General features: G+C 37.4%; 1 protein-coding gene across 1 annotated transcript in view; it reads right to left on the bottom strand.

Moving 5' to 3' along the window:
• Positions 1 to 19,139, bottom strand: part of col11a1a (collagen, type XI, alpha 1a) — a 201,585-nt gene that overhangs the window by 47,840 nt on the left and 134,606 nt on the right. Inside the window, 8 exon segments of the mRNA XM_062021721.1 lie at positions 525 to 614; positions 5,821 to 5,928; positions 6,010 to 6,063; positions 15,480 to 15,533; positions 15,707 to 15,760; positions 17,644 to 17,688; positions 17,843 to 17,896; positions 17,988 to 18,032. Coding sequence (XP_061877705.1) covers positions 525 to 614; positions 5,821 to 5,928; positions 6,010 to 6,063; positions 15,480 to 15,533; positions 15,707 to 15,760; positions 17,644 to 17,688; positions 17,843 to 17,896; positions 17,988 to 18,032 — 504 coding nt within the window.

Below are 19,139 nucleotides of genomic sequence, written 5' to 3'. Positions count from 1 at the left end.
GCGGACCTGCAGCGAAGCGGGGTGTGCTAGGACCGCAGGCCACGCCCCCCTCCACACAAGTATATTTCATATTTTTGTCCACTCGCTTGAACAGTAACACTGTGTTTGAATGTCAGAAAATAAAACACTGTACTTTAATCAAGTTTTTCTTAGGCCACAGTTTGAGAATCAACTCATTTGCAGTAAAGCAGCGTCCACTGCAGTGGACATTTGAAGACGTGGGCTACTTTTTTTTACCGAAATGTGTAACTCCGATACAAGACATGGACCAAAAAAATGTCCACTGTGGTGGACATTTCAGGACAATTTTTTTCAAGGAACTGACCAAAGAATTTATGTCTACTGCGGTGGACGTTTGATGACATTGGCTATATTGTTTCCAATACAGTATTTCGTACTATAACAAAATGTCCACTATAGTAATGTCTAACTGAACCATAATGCATTGCAGTATTCATGTATAATATGTTTATATTATATAATATTTTCATATTTTATGCTACCACGTAAGGAGGCGTTCTTACCGTGGCGCCAGGTAGACCTCTCTCTCCTGGGAAGCCTCTGAGGCCGGGAGGACCGTCCTTACCGGATGAACCCTGCGGTCCGGGGTCTCCCTAAACACACGGTCACAAACAATTGGTTAGAATCCTGATACTACAAGTCTTTTACCATGTGATTGCACATTTGAACATATTTATTGTTCACCTTACATGTATTTATAATGACATTCCAGATAATATGGGAAAAAAAGAGGGAAAAAATTTAATTTTTGGTTTTCAAATGGTTTGTGTAAGAGGACAAACATGACACAAACCTTCCTAATTGTTAGAAATCCCACTCTTTATATCAAACATGCTTCACTGATGAGAGGATTTGGCGAGCGCCGGTTTGCCCTACTAATTTTGGCGGTCCTTGAATGCGCCGTAGTTTGTTTACAGAAAGATGTGTTTTATGCCACTCCTTTGTCTCATTTTGTCCACCAAACATTTTATGCTGTGTGTGAATGCACAAAGGTGAGCTTTGTTGATATTATTGACTTATTTGAGTGCTAATCAGGCATATTTGGTCACTGTATGACCAAAACATTACAAAATATCAACATCCATTGTGTACTGTACATAAATAATGTCGATTGTGTATTTTATATGAATAAAATAGAAGTTTCAGTGTTAATACATTCACACAATAAACTACAAATGTTAATGCATATAAAAATGAAAAAAACATAATTGTGGCACAACACAAATGAAACCTAAGAGCGTTTTTGCCCTCTACTGGTCGAATTTAGCGCTACATGCATTAAAGGAGCTTTGCTTACTCCTTTGTCTCATTTTGTCCACCAAACGTTTCGTACTGTGCGTGAATGCACAAAGGTGAGCTTTGTTGATGTTATTGACTTGTTGGAGTGCTAATCAGGCATATTTGGTCAGTGCACAACTGCAAGCTAATTGATGCTAACATGCTATTTAGGCTAGCTGTATGTACATATTGCATCATTATGCCTCGTTTGTAGCTATATTTGACCTCATTTAATTTCCTTTACTTATGTCCTCTGTGTGTTTAATTTATATTTGCATGTCTCATGACACAATATCTTTATGTAATATTGGCTGCATTTCTGATAGTTGTTTGTGTGCCATGTTGTTCCAGACCACAGCAAACGCTAAATCAATTAATTAGAAGAAGACAGCCTGCCGTTTCCTTTAACTTGGACACACACATCTATAACTTTGGTCATTCTAAGCTAGTAATTTCCAGGACTTATCTCACCCTTTCAGAGGTTTTACTAATGTTTTCCAATGTTGTAAAAATGTGTAGAATAAATATTACATTTCAACATTTCTGTCAACAAAGATTTGCATCAGCTTGCGACACATAGTCATTTTGATAGTAGGCTAATATAGCTAATATAGACACTTACATCATATGTTGCCATCATTATAACACTTATATAAGACTTTAAAAGTCATTTTGATAGTAGGCTAATATAGACACTTACGTCATTTGTTGCCTTCATTATAACACTTATATAAGACTTTTAAAGTAATTTTGATAGTAAGCTATTATAGCTAATATAGACACTTACATAATGTGTTGCCTTCATTATAAAACTTATATAAAACTTTTAAAGTCATTTTGATAGTAGGCTAATATAACTAATATAGACACTTACATCATGTGTTGCCTTCAATATAACACTTATATAAGACTTTTAAAGTCATTTTGATAGTAGGCTAATATAGCTAATATAGACACTTACGTCATGTGTTGCCTTCATTATAACACTTATATAAGACGTTTAAAGTCATTTTGATGGTAGGCTAATGTAGACACTTACATCATGTGTTGTCTTCAATATCACACTTATATAAGACTTTTAAAGTCATTTTGATAGTAGGCTAATATAGCTAATATAGACACTTACATCATATGTTGCCATCATTATAACACTTATATAAGACTTTAAAAGTCATTTTGATAGTAGGCTAATATAGACACTTACGTCATTTGTTGCCTTCATTATAACACTTATATAAGACTTTTAAAGTAATTTTGATAGTAAGCTATTATAGCTAATATAGACACTTACATCATGTGTTGCCTTCATTATAAAACTTATATAAAACTTTTAAAGTCATTTTGATAGTAGGCTAATATAACTAATATAGACACTTACATCATGTGTTGCCTTCAATATAACACTTATATAAGACTTTTAAAGTCATTTTGATAGTAGGCTAATATAGCTAATATAGACACTTACGTCATGTGTTGCCTTCATTATAACACTTATATAAGACGTTTAAAGTCATTTTGATGGTAGGCTAATGTAGACACTTACATCATGTGTTGTCTTCAATATCACACTTATATAAGACTTTTAAAGTCATTTTGATAGTAGGCTAATATAACTAATATAGACACTTACATCATGTGTTGTCTTCAATATCACACTTATATAAGACTTTTAAAGTCATTTTGATAGTAGGCTAATATAGACACTTACATCATGTGTTGTCTTCAATATCACACTTATATAAGACTTTTACAGTCATTTTGATAGTAGGCTAATATAGCTAATATAGACACTTACATCATGTGTTGCCTTAATTGTAACACTAATATCAGACTTTTAAAGTAATTTTGATAGTAGGCTAATATTGCTAATATAGACACTTACGTCATGTGTTGCCTTCATTATAACACTTATATAAGACGTTTAAAGTCATTTTGATAGTAGGCTTGATCATTTCCCAAACAACAACGTAGATCCAACGTTAGACATCAGCGTTGTCTCAATTTACTAATACAATTATTTTGCAACGTTGTTCCAAAGTCCGTTTTAAAGGACGTGTACGTATAATCAATGTCGTATCAACGCCTTGTGCCTGCCGGGAAGGCAAGGAAATGAAAGCAAGCTGGTGGGAGGAGGTCAAAAAATGTTACAGAGGAGGCATTTCTCGAAAATGTCTTAATGGGCTCTTACATGCTGGCCGGAGAGGAGAGTTTGGCCAAAAAGCCTTGGAATGATAAAAATTGTTAAATGGCCACTTGGCTGTCACTCAAGATCACCCGCAAAAATCAGGGTGCTCTTGGGTGAGCTACAATCCATTCTTTACGAGTCACTATGGAGTCAACTCGTACACTTTTAAGATTTACCAACTAAGCCCGAATAAAATCCTCTCCAGACTTCTGATGGCGTTTGTCTGTTTGTTTGTTAGTTAGTTTGTTAGCGTCACAACTCAAAAAGTTATGGTCGGATTTTCACAACACTTTTAGGAAATGTCTGAAAAGGGATAAGCAACAAGTGATTAGACTTTGGGCCCGATCTGGATCATTTTCTACTACATTACCTTACGTTTACGTACTGTGTGTGTGTGTGTGTGTGTGCATGCTAGCGGTCCCGCCTCTACCCTCAGATACAAAGACTGACTGAAAGACTAACCAAAAGTGTTCACTCCGTTTCTTTCATTCTGCGACAGAATAAACAAAGAATATGGGCACACTTTGATGACACTTTCAATAAATGGTATAAGGTAAGGAACAAGTGATTTAATTTTAGGGGTGACCCGGATCACTGTCTGGATTGAAGGCTTGCTTTACTATTGGGAGATAGGGCCTGGTGAAGGTCTGCACTCCCCATTACTTTTATATGGTGTGGTGTATCGTTTCGGACATGCCTAATAGGTCCGAAAAAGGAACATCTCGTGGTTTCATGTCCGAAAAGGAGTAGGAAAAAGGACAGCTCATTTAATCCTACCCTTCTCCATGTCTATTACTGATTATAAATTCACACCACATCTCTTGTTAATTTGCTCACATTTTGTCATTTAATCTGTGATTGTCACCATTTTCAATGTTCCCATTAAATAGAAAAAGAAGTAAAAATGTGATGATGTTATAATACACATTACATTAATAGCAACATATAATCAACATTTTTAACTTCATGCAAGTGTAACAATAAATTAATTACTAAATGAAACCCAATATCTAAGTTACATTTAAACCAGTGTGGGTGGCACTGGGAGCAGGTGGGTAAAGTGTCAACGGCAGTGACTCGGATGGCGGGAACGGGGATCGAACCTGGAACCCTCAAGTTGCTGGCACAACCACTCTACCAACCGAGCTATTCCGCCCCATTATTATTAGTATTATTAATAATACTAATAATAATACCACTACTACTAATAATAATAATCCTAATACAAATAATAATAATACTACTTCTAATAATACTAACACTACTACTACTACTAATAATAATACTATTACTACTAATAATACTAACACTACTACTACTACTACTAATAATACTAATACTACTACTAATAATAATACTACTACTACTACTACTAATAATAACTACTACTACTAATAATACTAATAATAGTACTAATAATATTATTACTACTACTACTACTACTACTAGTACTACTACTAATAATACTAATAGTAATATTAATACTACTGCTACTAACAATAATAATACTAATACTGCTACTAGTACTACTACTACTAATAATAATACTAATCGTTTATACTACTACGACTAATATCACTACTACTAATAATAATAATAATACTAATATTAATAATACTACTACTAATAATACTAATACTACTAATACTAATAATAATACTGCTACTACTACTAATAATGATACTAATAATAACACTAATACTAATAATAATACTACTACTCATAATACTACTACTACTACTAATAATAATAATATTAATAATACTGCTACTACTATTACTAATAATACGAATACTACTACTACTACTAATAATAATACTAATACTACTACTACTAATAATAATAATACTGCTACTACTACTAATACTGATACTAATAATAACACTAATATTAATACAACTACTACTCATAATACTAATACTACTACTAATAATAATAATATTAATAATACTAATAATACTGATACTAATATTACTACTACTACTACTACTACTACTACTACTAATACTACTACTACTAATAATACTACTACTACTACTACTACTAATAATAATTATACTACTACTACTACTACTACTACTAATAATAATAATAATAATAATAATAATAATAATTATACTAATACTACTACTACTACTAATAATACTAATAATAATAACATATATGTGAATGCTTGGCCATCGACACAAGTATTATAATCACTGGATGAACAAATATATCCTTCCGAGAGCCAGTGTCCACTGCAGTGGACATTTGTACTCGTCATAATGGAGCCTATTTCTCCTCTGCATTGGACGCTGGCTCTCAGGAGGTCACGTGGCCCTGTCCTGACTCACCTTTGCTCCCTCCTTGCCAGCAGCTCCAGGGAGACCCTGCTCTCCAGGTGGACCAGGGGGTCCGGGGTGGCCTCTCTCACCGACTGGACCGGTCTCTCCCGTGGGTCCCTAAAACGCCAATGAAGTTATATTTTAACCCAAGCTCACATGCATGCATGTATTTGAACAATAATATTTATTTGTTGTCACCTGGGGCCCAACAACACCTCCTGGCCCTGGTGGACCCGTTTTTCCTTGGAAACCCTAGAAAGAAGCACACAATTTAATTCTGTAGACATAAATAAAAAATGTATAAGTGATAAGTATTTCAAATTGACGTAAATGAGCATTTATTCCCGTTTAATAGACGCAGGTCCTTCCTTCTTCAGTACATAAATATCCTGCAAACGTCCTTATTCGTGCCACTTGATCGTCATATTGTCATCTCAGGAGGACGTCTGCTACTTGACTCAAGAACAACTTGAATGTCAAAATAAAAGACCCACTCCTCTGTGGAGGAGTGCGGGGTGGAAGATACCGAACGATACTAGAATAAGTCGATGATGACACGTTTTATCCTTCTTTACCCTTCATATGCACACTATATTGTGTTACATTAAGATACTCTGAAATTGACATTGACGCTCTTATTTTGTTAAGTGTACATTATATTCCTTTGCAGGTATACAACGTACTCATTGTATGAAAAACATAACTTTTATTTTTATTTTTTAAACATATGTCATGATGCATCTATGCATTTTCTACCGCATGTTCCTGTGTTTTTGGCACTATTTCCTGTCCAGCGCTCTTATTTTTGGTTCACATCCTGTCTGCCTTCATTCTGAGCCACTTTACCTCTGGTTGGTGCACTGATTCTCCACACCTGCTCTTGATTAGTGATTAGGTTGGTTGTTGTTGGTTTTATGTACGCAATTACAAGCGATACATCATATAGTTGACACATTTACATATTTGAAAAGGAGCAGGAAGAAGCAGAGCTTTTTTATTCCTAAACCATTTCCAATTCACAGCAATTTAGTAGCACATAACACACATCTGTACTTTATTGTGTGAATGCATTAACACTAAACCTTTTATTTTATTTACGTAACATACACAATGGACATTATGTAAAGTACATAATGGACGTTTTGTAATGATCATTTCGTTTATATTGTCAGTCTTGCAAACCTAAACGAAGGAAGACGTGTAAAGACATAAAACTGAGGAATTAATTAAAAAAAAAATGAACATCAATCCTCTACAAAACTTCTGGAGCTTCTGTTTCTGGTTTAAAAATGTTGACATAGTAACAGTCCGAATTGAAAATGGGTATTTCGGTATTCCTGGAATTTCGGGAAAACCGTAAATTTGTACGGAAATTTTTTTTTAAACTTTTGTTGTCCCAAGTAAGAGGAATGTTTTGAAAGTGCAATGGTCGAAAGCGGTTCAAAAATGTGGACTGTGAAAACTTTCAAGGGAATTCCTGGAATTTTTTTAAACTCGGAAAACGGTAGTTTGACTCTCCCAGGTGAGTGGAGTGTGTGGATGGTGGAACGGTTCAAATCGCTTGAGAAATGTGTGATATTTCCCATTCTTTTTCAATGGGGAGAAATACCGCAAAACCAGGAATTTTGGGAAAGGGAAAACATGTTTTGCGTTCGATATATCGGAAGAGTAGTGTGGGTGGATGGTTGAGAGGTCGGAATCGCGTTTAAAAAATGCAAAACATTTGGAGAATTTAGGGCATTGTAGGACTATGTATATGTACATTCATTTACATACACATTTCCCGGAAATTTGGGAGTTTTAGGAAAACCTGGAATTTTTGAAAATATTGATACGAGAACAATTGCTCTAGATGATATAAATGGGTTGGAATTTTTTTAATTGGCTGAAAAATGTTGACGTAGTAACAGTCCGAATTGAAAGTGGGTATTTCGGTATTCTTGGAATTGAAAATGCAATGGTCAAAAGCGGTTGAAAAATGTGGACTGTGAAAACTTTCCAGGAAATTCCTGTACATTTTTGGGACTTGGAAAATGGCGGTTTGACTGTCTAAGGCGAGTGGAGTGTGTGGATGGTGGAACAGTTTGAATTGGGTGAGATTTTGTTTATATTGTCAGTCTTGCAAACCTAAACGAAGGAAGACGTGTAAAGACATACAACTGAGGAATTTATTTTTAAAAAAATGAACATCAATCCTCTACTAAACTTCTGGAGCTTCTGTTTCTTCATGTTGTTAACTATCTGTCTAGCTGCACACGCTGGAAAGGAGTAGCGATGGCAGGATAATGAACCTCCTCTTTCCAATATTGATGTTGCTGCAGCGTTGCCAGATGTACAAAATATATACTTGTGGGCTTCATTACACTTTAAAGCAGGGGTCCCTAAAGAGGGGCCCGAGGGCAAAATTTGGCCCGCTGAGTCGTTCTGTTTGGCCCCCCAAAGGGTGGGCACTTAAATTTTTACATGTAGGTTATTTGTGTTTCACACTTAAAATGAGGGTTTCTTAACCCAATATCCACATACGATATCGGCGTGATATCAGCAAAAATACAAGTATCGGATGATATCAGTTTGCATGTCAAATCTCTGATACAAGCAGTCGTGCATCGTGTTCACAGTTAACATTTAAATGTCTTCCAATAAGCACACAATTTTCTTCTATTTTACTCAAGTCATTTACCAAAGGTAAACATGCTCGGCTATAGGCTACACAACAGCTAAGCACTCAATAGCACACAAGCTAGACATACATAATAATCATTGAACAATAAAACATATTTGTCAATACAAACAAGTATCAAATAATTATACAAACGTTTGTAGTTGCATATTCCACATCATTAAACTTACTGTGTCTTAAGCAAATTGCCACTCCACTTCAACTTAAAGACAGCTTAAGTCCATAATAAATAGGTTAGTGTTTTTCATACCTGCCATTGTTCTCTGTTTGACTAATTTCACTCGATCCAATTTAAAAAAAATATTCCATACAAAAAAATAAATACAAGTATGGATGATTCCTGCTGATATTGCACTGGATCAAAATCAGTATCGGACAATTCTCTCAAGGCTCCAATATCGACTTAAAATTGCTGTCTTTGGCCCGCGGCCCACTGGCACATGTTTACTTTGGCCCCCCAGCTTAAAGAATGCCAAAATGATTGCATTCTCAAATATTATCCAAAATATAATATTTTTAGAATGCAAGAATTTTGGCATTCTTTAAAGCGTATTCAGGCCCAGAATTATATATTCTGTACCTCTGAATGTTGGAAAGAGGAGGTTTGAATTGACTGAGTCACAGCCAACCCACTAGACAACTAAAAAGATATTGTACAAAATGCAGTTTTAAATGTTATATATGAACAGTTTGTTGTTGATTTCATTGCAGTACTGCTTTGTATGTGCAGTATTTATTACATGTACAGTACAGGCCAAACGTTTGGACACTCCTTCTTCTCATTCAATGTGTTTTCTTTATTTTCATGACTATTTACATTGTAGATTGTCACATCAAAACTATGAATGAACACAAGTGGAGTTATGTACTTAACAAAAAAAGGTGAAATAAATGAAAACATGTTGTGGAGGGGGGCGTGGCCTGCGGACCTGCAGCGAAGCGGGGTGTGCCAGGACCGGCTTCGAGATCAGCGACAGGTGCGTAGATGGCCCACCTGGGCGTGTTTATCTAATCACCTGTCGCTGATCTCGAAGCTCGTCCTGGCACACCCCGCTTCGCTGCAGGTCCGCAGGCCACGCCCCCCTCCACACATGTTTTATATTCTAGTTTGCTCCGATTACTTTTTCGCACACTCTTGGCATTATCTCAACGAGCTTCAAGAGGTAGTCACCTGAAATGGTTTTCCCTTCACAGGTGTCATACTTTTGATGCCTTCAGTGACAATCTACAATGTAAATAGTCATGGAAATAAAGAAAACGCATTCAATGAGAAGGCGTGTTCAAACTTTTGGCCTGTACTGTATATAAAGCTTGTTTTTGAGTGTGTTTCAATGTTTTTTTTTTACCTTGACTAATTGCTGCTTTGGACCAACTAATAGGGATCTATTTTAAACAAATAAACAAGCGTACAATCATTTAAAAAATGTGGGATGATTTGACCCGCTGACTATTCGCAAACACAAAACTAAACAGCACACCGCCTCTTTTCACAAAAAGTTGTGAGTTTATTCCAAGATAAAACTGCATTGAAGGTAAACGATACAGTATATACCAGAGCTGGGCAAATATTTTGACTCGGGGGCCACATTGAGAGAAAAAATGTGTCATGGGGGGTGCAAATGTGTGTGTGTGTATAAATGATATATACACACACATTTAGCTGTAAAAATCTGCTGTACAGTATGTGTGTTTGGCTCCCTTTTTTTTCCCTTCAGGAACACTAATACCAAAAGTCACAATGTCAGAGTTAAAGTTATGACAGACCACCTCAAAAAAAATGGAATGGAATTCTACAGTTTTTTACTGTATGGGACACCCAAAATGTACATTCAAATAAAGAAAGTGGGATTTACAATATTAACTATGAGCAAGAAAACACTGAATATTAACAACATATGAACATCAGACCAGCTCCTCCATAGTTGTGTATGGAGATGTCCGATAATGGCTTTTTTGCCGATATCCGATATTGTCCAACTCTTAAATACCGATTCCGATATCAACCGATACCGATATATACAGTCGTGGAATGAACACATTATTATGCCTAATTTTGTTGTGATGCCCCGCTGGATGCATTAAACAATGTAACAAGGTTTTCCAAAATAAATCAGTTCAAGTTATGGAAAAAAAATGCCAACATGGCACTGCCATATTTATTATTGAAGTCACAAAGTGCATTATTGTTTTTAACATGCCTCAAAACAGCAGCTTGGAATTTGGGACATGCTCTCCCTGAGAGAGCATGAGGAGGTTGAGGTGGGCGGGGTTGGGGGGTGTTGAGGTGGGGGAGGAACCGGGGGGTGTCCATTTTAGCATCCCGGAAGAGTTAGTGCTGCAAGGGGTTCTGGGTATTTGTTCTGTTGTGTTTATGTTGTGTTATGGTGCGGATGTTCTCCCGAAATGTGTTTGTCATTCTTGTTTGGTGTGGGTTCACAGTGTGGTGCATATTTGTAACAGTGTTAAAGTTGTTTACACGGCCACCCTCAGTGTGACCTGTATGGCTGTTGACCAAGTATGCCTTGCATTCACGTGTGTGTGTGAAAAGCCGTAGATATTATGTGACTGGGCCGGCACGCAAAGGCAGTGCCTTTAAGGTTTATTGGCGCTCTGTACTTCTCCCTACGTCCGTGTACACAGCGGCGTTTTTAAAAGTCATACATTTTACTTTTTGAAACTGATACCGATCATTTTTAAACCGATACCGATAATTTCCGATATTACATTTTAAAGCATTTATCGGCCGATAATATCGTCAGTCTGATATTATTGGACATCCCTAGTTGTGTATCTTTTACAATCAAGCAAAACACAACAAAAATGTAAAAAACAGCAAAATATGAATGCAAAGTATAATAAATACCTACAATAAGATATATTATCACTTTTATGCAGAAATTTGTTGTAAAAATCTGCTTCCGCATCTGTTCCTGACACAGGCGTTTCGGGCTGGCTGCTCTGAAAACAAACCCCGCCCACTCTGCTTTGTTCCTGGTCTGAGCTGCTGTGATGTAGATTACCGTAACAACTCCTATAACACCCAAAAGCGCATATTTCAACCATTTGAATACTTTCTATAGTTCAAGACTTACGGTCATTTAAAAACGGCACTGCACATCATAATGGCAAATACAGTTTTGATGTTAAAGGTCTAAATAAAATGATGTAGAACGTCCGGCGGGCCGGATTGAAAGTCTTAATGGCCCGTGGAACGTATTTTGCCCAGGTCTGCAGTATACAGTGGTAGGGTTTTACTGTAGCAACCTGAATAACGTCAAAACTGGTAGAAGAGTTGCCATTTTGTTGTGGTGTGTTGCATATTTTAAGTTAAGTGTGTCCATAGCGCTTGCCTTCTCCCCCCTTTTTTTGTTTATGTTTCTCTCTATCAGGGTGATATAACACATCCAGCTATGTATTATTTTGCGGGAACACAAATATTTACGACCTCACTCGGAAATAAATACACTTCATCTTTATTTGCACGCCCTGCAATGCAATGTGCAATGGCGTGTTTATTGCCGGTATCGATACCGGAGCGTGCTTTTCGGCTATAAATCCACGTCCGTTAACGACGGAATGAAGAGTGCTTCATCATTCGGATAGCAGAAGAGAAATGTACACAGGCAATGTGCAAGGTGTCATAAACTACGGTGCTCTAAGTAGCAGTTTTTTTGAGCACATTCCACAATAATAATGATAAACTTGATCATTTTGGTCATAATAGCCGTGATATGAAACTCTCGTATCTTTACATATCTATTTTGTATTGTCTACTTTTGCAAGGTAGACAACAAGACACGTTGTAAACCCTGTGGCTTCATTTTCTCTGGTTAAAATACAACCAACTTGAAGTGTTGGGCATCTACACAACAGTATAACTAATATTTTTTAAATGACTCACACTGTACTGAATTACTGTTACTATTAAAGACAGTAGAGAAGGAGCAAGACTGTTTACTCTATCACTACTTTTGTTGTACGTATAGGTGAGCTTTCCCGCCAATCTAGAATAAAACTATAGTTTGTTTCTTCATGTGAACATTTTAGTCATTGTTTTAGCTGAAATGCAGCTTCTTTTCCCCCCACAATGGACATTTATAAAATGGAGAAGATAACGGCTTTTATTAATTATAAATTGGAGAAATTTACTTCATATTGGGAAAACTGGGTCAAATATGTCACGCCCCATAGGCCTGATTTTATTTTCTCGAATTAGTGATTGTACTGTTTAAAAAAAGATTACTCCCTATTAGAGATGTCTGATAATATCGGACTGCCGATATTATCTGCCGATAAATGCTTTAAAATGTAATATTGGAAATTATCGGTATCGGTTTCAAAAAGAAAAATGTATGACTTTTTAAAACGCCGCTGTACGGAGGGGTACACGGACGTAGGGAGAAGTACAAAGCAGTTGCGTCTCCCAGTCATATTCCCGAATTTCAGTGCCCCTCCCGAAAATCTCCCGGGGCAACCATTCTCCCGAATTTCTCCCATACAACAATATTGGGGGCAAGGCATACTTGGTCAACAGCCATACAGGTCACACTGAGGGTAGCCGTTTAAACAACCTTAACACTGTTACAAATATGCGCCACACTGTGAACCCACACCAAACAAGAATGACAAACACATTTCGGGAGAACATCCGCACCGTAACACAACATAAACACAACAGAAAAAATACCCAGAACCCCTTGCAGCACTAACTCTTCCAGGACGCTACAATATACACCCCCCGCTACTCCCTACAAAACCCCGCACACCTCAACCTCCCCATACACTCTCAGGGAGAGCATGTCCCAAATTCCAAGCTGCTGTTTTGAGGCATGTTAAAAAAAATAATGCACTTTGTGACTTCAGTAATAAATAAGGCAGTGCCATGTTGGCATTTTTTTCCATAACTTGAGTTGATTTATTTTGGAAAACCTTGTTACATTGTTTAATGCATCCAGCGGGGCATCACAACACAATTAGGCATAATAATGTGTTCATTCCACGACTGTATATATCGGTATCGGTTGATATCGGAATCGGTAATTAAGAGTTGGACAATATCGGAATATCGGATATCGGCAAAAAAGCCATTATCGGACATCTCTATCAATAATATTTTCCTTGGAATGTACCTTGACTTAAAGGGCTACTGAAAGCCACTACTACCGACCACGCAGTCTGATAGTTTATACATCAATGATGAAATCTTAACATTGCAACACATGCCAATATGGCCGGGTTAACATATAAAGTGCAATTTTAAATTTCCCGCCACACTTCCGGTTGAAAACGTCTATGTATGATGACGTATGCGCGTGACGTCAATGGTTGATACGGAAGTATTCGGACCCATTGAATCCAATACAAAAAAGCTCTGTTTTCATCTCAAAATTCCACAGTATTCTGGACATCTGTGTTGGTGAATCTTTTGCAATTTGTTTAATGAACAATGGAGACTGCAAAGAAGAAAGCTGTAGGTGCGATCGGTGTATTAGCGGCGGACTACAGCAACACGACCAGGAGGACTTTGAGATGGATAACAGACGCGCTACCGTGAGTACAGCTTTGGCTTCCAAACATTTGATCGCTTGCCCGTACGTGCGTGTCACTATGTGCATGTCACGTACGTAACTTTGGGGAAATATATGTTTCTTGCAGACTCTGATGGCGGCCGGGGTGTCGTCGAAAGCTACAACGCCCGCCGCCGCCGCCGTCCTGTAGCTAAGTTAGCTTCAATGGTGTCGTTGGCGACAGCATTGTTAAGCTTCGCCAAGCTGGAAATTATTAACCGTGTAGTTACATGTCCATGGTTTAATAGTATTGTTGATCTTCTGTCTATCCTTCCAGTCAGGGGTTTATTTATTTAGTTTCTATCTGCATTTGAGCCCGATGCTATCACGTTAGCTCAGTAGCTAAAGAGCTTCGCCGATGTATTGTCGTGGAGATAAAAGTCACTGTGAATGTCCATTTCGCGTTTTCGACTCTCATTTTCAAGAGGATATAGTATCCGAGGTGGTTTAAAATACAACTCCGTAATCCACAATAGAAAAAGGAGAAAGTGTGGAATCCAATGAACCCTTGTACCTAAGTTACGGTCAGAGCGAAAAAAGATACGTCCTGCACTGCCTCTCCAGTCCTTCACTCTCACTTTCCTCATCCACGAATCTTTCATCCTCGCTCAAATTAATGGGGTAATCGTCGCTTTCTCCATCCGAATGTTTCTCGCTGTATTGTAAACAATGGGGAAATGAGAGGAGTCCTTCCTCCTGTGACGTCACGCTACTTCCGGTACAGGCAAGGCTTTTTTTTATCAGCGACCAAAAGTTGCGAACTTTATCGTTGTTGTTCTCTAATAAATCCTTTCAGCAAAAATATGGCAATATCGCGAAATGATCAAGTATGACACATAGAATGGATCTGCTATTCCCGTTTAAATTTAAAAAAAATAATTTCAGTAGGCCTTTAATCTTGGCTATATGACACAAAATTACTTGACCTTCTATGGCACTTGTCCACATTTCAAATAACATTAATATTCCTGGGACTTATCCTTTATTCTTCTTCTATCTTATTCTGCCGCACTTAATGCGAGACGAACCGGCCAACGAACCCCGACATATCTTATATCGCCGGAAAGGTCTCGATTGCGCCGACAGCGGTATTTCTAGTTGGAAACATTTCGTCTTACCATGGCGACGCTATTCCAGAAACAAATCGCTATGGGCCCATTGAATTGGTACCCCACCTTTTATAATGGATGTATTTGTCGGCAGAACGCTCAAAACAGCGAGATTACCTCCTCATGTAGCTCAGCCATACTTTCACGTAGCTCGGTGCTTAATGTCTCATTTTGTTCACACACTTGTTTACTTTCACCCTGGCTAAAAAAGATTTGACGTTCGATGTTTAGTTTTGGCTGGATGGCCATCGGAAGGCGTGTCTAATTGGCATGTCGCTCGCTAAAAACATTCATTGTTTTTAAAGTACTCACTGTCTCACCACGCTGGCCAGGGTGTCCGGGCAGTCCGTCCTTCCCAGGCGGTCCCTGTTGGTAACAAATTGAGATATTCAATATTCATGACGATTTATCGTCGGTATTGGTAGTTTTGCAAGAAATATCACTTCTAGGCAATAACATTAATAATGACTGTATTAGAGCCATGAATGTAAGAAACAAATGGAATTAGATAATCCATATATTGGCTTCAAAATACTTACAGGTGGCCCCTTTGGCCCAGAGAAACCCACTGGTCCCTGAGGTCCTTGAGGACCCTATAATAAACACATAAGACAGTCAATGATTCAGTACCCATTGCAAAAGGAAGATTTCGTTATGCATTGGAATTAGAAGGGATGTTAGAACTAGGGTTGCAAAATTACGGGAATATTCAAAGTTGGAGACTTTCCATGGGAAATAGCTGAAATTAATGGAAATTAATGGAAAATTAATTGGAATAAACATTGAATGCAACATGCTAGATCTTGCAGCATGATTATTAGCTAAAACAACCTGATTAAATACAAATTCAGTAGAAATTCAACCCTAAACTGTGCATTCCTCCATCACATGTGCAGTGCATTCCTCCATCACATGCACAGATAATTCCCAGCCTGCTACACACTACAGGCCACACTAGTATTTGAGCCCAAGGACTTCGTATGTCAGGTAAGTGTTGATGATATTACTGGGGTAAATATATTTGATGTATGGTATTTAAGTTTAATAGAGGTGTAATTGTTACTGTATGACTGTAGACTACTCCAGCAGACTTCCACTCAAGCTATCTAGCTGTTCCTGTACTTGTTCAATGATTTTGGGGCCAATATCTCTAGCTAGCTAGGTTTATGTACCACCACGGTCTCATAATGAACCGAAAATATTTCTCCGTTAGCCGTGATGCTAATTTTCTCTATGTTAAAGCCCATTCATTTATGCTAACAACGTTAGCGATCGGAATTGACCATTTTTGTGATGTGTAAAGTTCAACTAGCAAATACTAAATCAAAAGGTGTAGTTCCCTCTGCCTTCCGTTCTGCTAGCCATTCTGTTGTCATACAAGAATGTAGGTTATAGTTTGATTTAGCATGCTGATTGAGTGTTCATTTATTCATCTAGCCTATTTCTATTCATTTGTCCATCAGTAATGTCAGAATAATTGTATCTAAGTTATCACAAAATGTTGTGTTTCAATGAGTTCCCGGCGAGCAGACAAAAGCTGTCTTTGATCCCCCCAAGCAAAAGGCTTGTAAAACTCCACTGTGTAGGATGGGAAGCGACATGAAAGTGCCGGTTTCTTTGATGTATTGTAATCCACAGGAAGATTTTGTCTTGACCCGACATCTACAAAGCGGAAAGGAAGCAGGACCTGACTCCCTTCCAGGCACCTTTTCTTTGAACTGTTTTGTGACCAAAGGCAGCGGCTGTTTACGACCCCCCTTCCTTTAGAAACAGCTGTTGCCATGTAATCAGGGGAAGTCCAAATAAAAGAGGAGGCGTACAATCTTTCGTCAGAGCGTGGTGGGAGACTCTACAAGGATACAGGTCTACGTGTTTCTCCTCATTGAGCCTAATGTAATTATGTCTCTGTTTGATTCCTTGCTTCTTGTCTTGTTTAATATATGTCATCAGTGTTTGAACCTGACAAGTAAAATATTTTTAAAGACTACTCCAATTGTTTAGCTGAATATTTATATCTGTGTGTGGCATTGCATTAGTGTTTTACAAGCTTCTCATCTTATTCTACAGAATAAGATGGACAGTGTCCAATTTTGAATAATCAAAAAATGGTCAAAATGTCCAAACTTCCCGAGCTTAACTTCCCCTTGGTAAATTTCCGGAAATTCACCGGAAACTTTCCACCCCTAGTTAGAACTAAATATGGATTATTAAAAGGATGATTTGGAACATTTGTCAAAAAGCATGTTGTTTCAATGTTGTATTTGTGTTGTAGAATATTGGTTGGGAAATTACCAAAATTCAATGGTCAACCCAACATTGATTAACCGCCGTCAAAAAACATGTTGCCCAACGTCAGGGCCTAATTCAACAAGTGCTCAACGTTGTTTCAATGTCTTGTCATGCTTAAATTAAAATGTAAGGACTGAACTGCCAAACTGAGCCTTGGTTTAGTCAGACTCTTGTATCATGGACTTACTCTCTCACCAGGCGGGCCCGGAGGACCGTCGTTGCCCGACGTGCCCTGCAAATACACAACAACAAATGATCAATAACTTGCTCATTTGTACTTTTTCCGGCTCTTATTGTGAAAGCGGCGTGGTTCGGATTAGATTTGGTCAAAAAGCAACAGTTTCGCTTTTACATTTTTCTCCTTGAAAGAGTAATAATGAATGCACCTTTGCGCCAGGCTTTCCAGTTGGACCTCTGCCTCCTCGAGCCCCACGAGGACCCTAAAATAACAACAACATACAACTAAATGATACGACTATTATGCATTTAAAAGTAATAAACTATGGAACTTATGCAATAATCACAGCGTACCGTTGGACCTCTTTGCCCTCTCGGACCAGCTTTGCCTGCAACACCCTAGTAGAATAACAGAAAAACAAAACTCAGTACTTTCTAGTGTTGAATATAAGGGGTGTTGATATCAGATAGTGGTTCGATATCAGCAAATACACTGCAAAAACTGGAATCTAAGTAAGATTAAATACCTCAAATAAGGGTGACATTTGCTTATTTTCTGTCTTATAAGATAATTCTTCTCACTTAGCAGATTTTATGTTAGAGTGTTCTACTTGTTTTAAGGGTTTTGGTCCTAAATGATCTCAGTAAGATATTACAGCTTGTTGCTGAGATTTGATGACCTATATTGAGTAAAACATGCTTGAAACTAGAATATCAACTGTTGCAAAGCTGTGTCATCAACACTCACAAGTATAAAACTGCTTTTTTAAAGTAATACTTTCTTATTTCAAGTATGAAAAAAAAAAAATCATGATTTTGACACAATTGTGTCTCATAATTAAAACAGATGACAGCCAAATGGACTTTGCTGTTTTATTTTCAATGAAACAATAGAAAACACGTACTCATATAGTAGTACAGTTGGCACAGTACAGTAAACTGACAGTTAATATTTAAACATTTAACATTTCTAACAATTTCGAACAGAAATAATTCATGCACATTCAGGGAAATTCTTTAAAATTACAATTAAAAAAAATTTGGCCGGGGGGCCGCACTAATTGACTGAAAGAGCGCACACTTGGCGCGATGATGTCATGTTGTCGATGGACAAATGCATTTTTAAACCATACGATTTGCCTGAGTGGCCAGGAGACCCCGAGAGTAACAAGCGGTTGCCTGGTTGCCTTTCCATTAAGAACAATAAATTAGTTTTTAGTATAAGTTTGCTGGTTTCAAGAAATGTAATCAAGATAGTCAAGATAATGGCACTAGCATTTACTTAATTTAAGAATATTTTTCAACATATTGAGCAAAAAGGTCTCTTTTTTTTCTACCAAGAAAAGTGCACTTGTTATTAGTGAGAATATACTTATTTTAAGGTATTTTTGGGTTCATTGAGGTTAGCTAATTTTACTTGTTTTGGAAAGTCAAATTGTCTTGTTCTATTGGCAGATAATTTTGCTTAGTTCAAATAAAATACCCCTAATTTTTGCGTTATTTTTT

Source organism: Entelurus aequoreus, linkage group LG15, assembly GCF_033978785.1.
Source record: "Entelurus aequoreus isolate RoL-2023_Sb linkage group LG15, RoL_Eaeq_v1.1, whole genome shotgun sequence".
In the NCBI taxonomy this organism is placed as follows: Eukaryota; Metazoa; Chordata; class Actinopteri; order Syngnathiformes; family Syngnathidae; genus Entelurus; species Entelurus aequoreus.
Note: the sequence above shows the minus strand (reverse complement) of the source record. Positions and strands in the feature narration are given on the sequence as shown.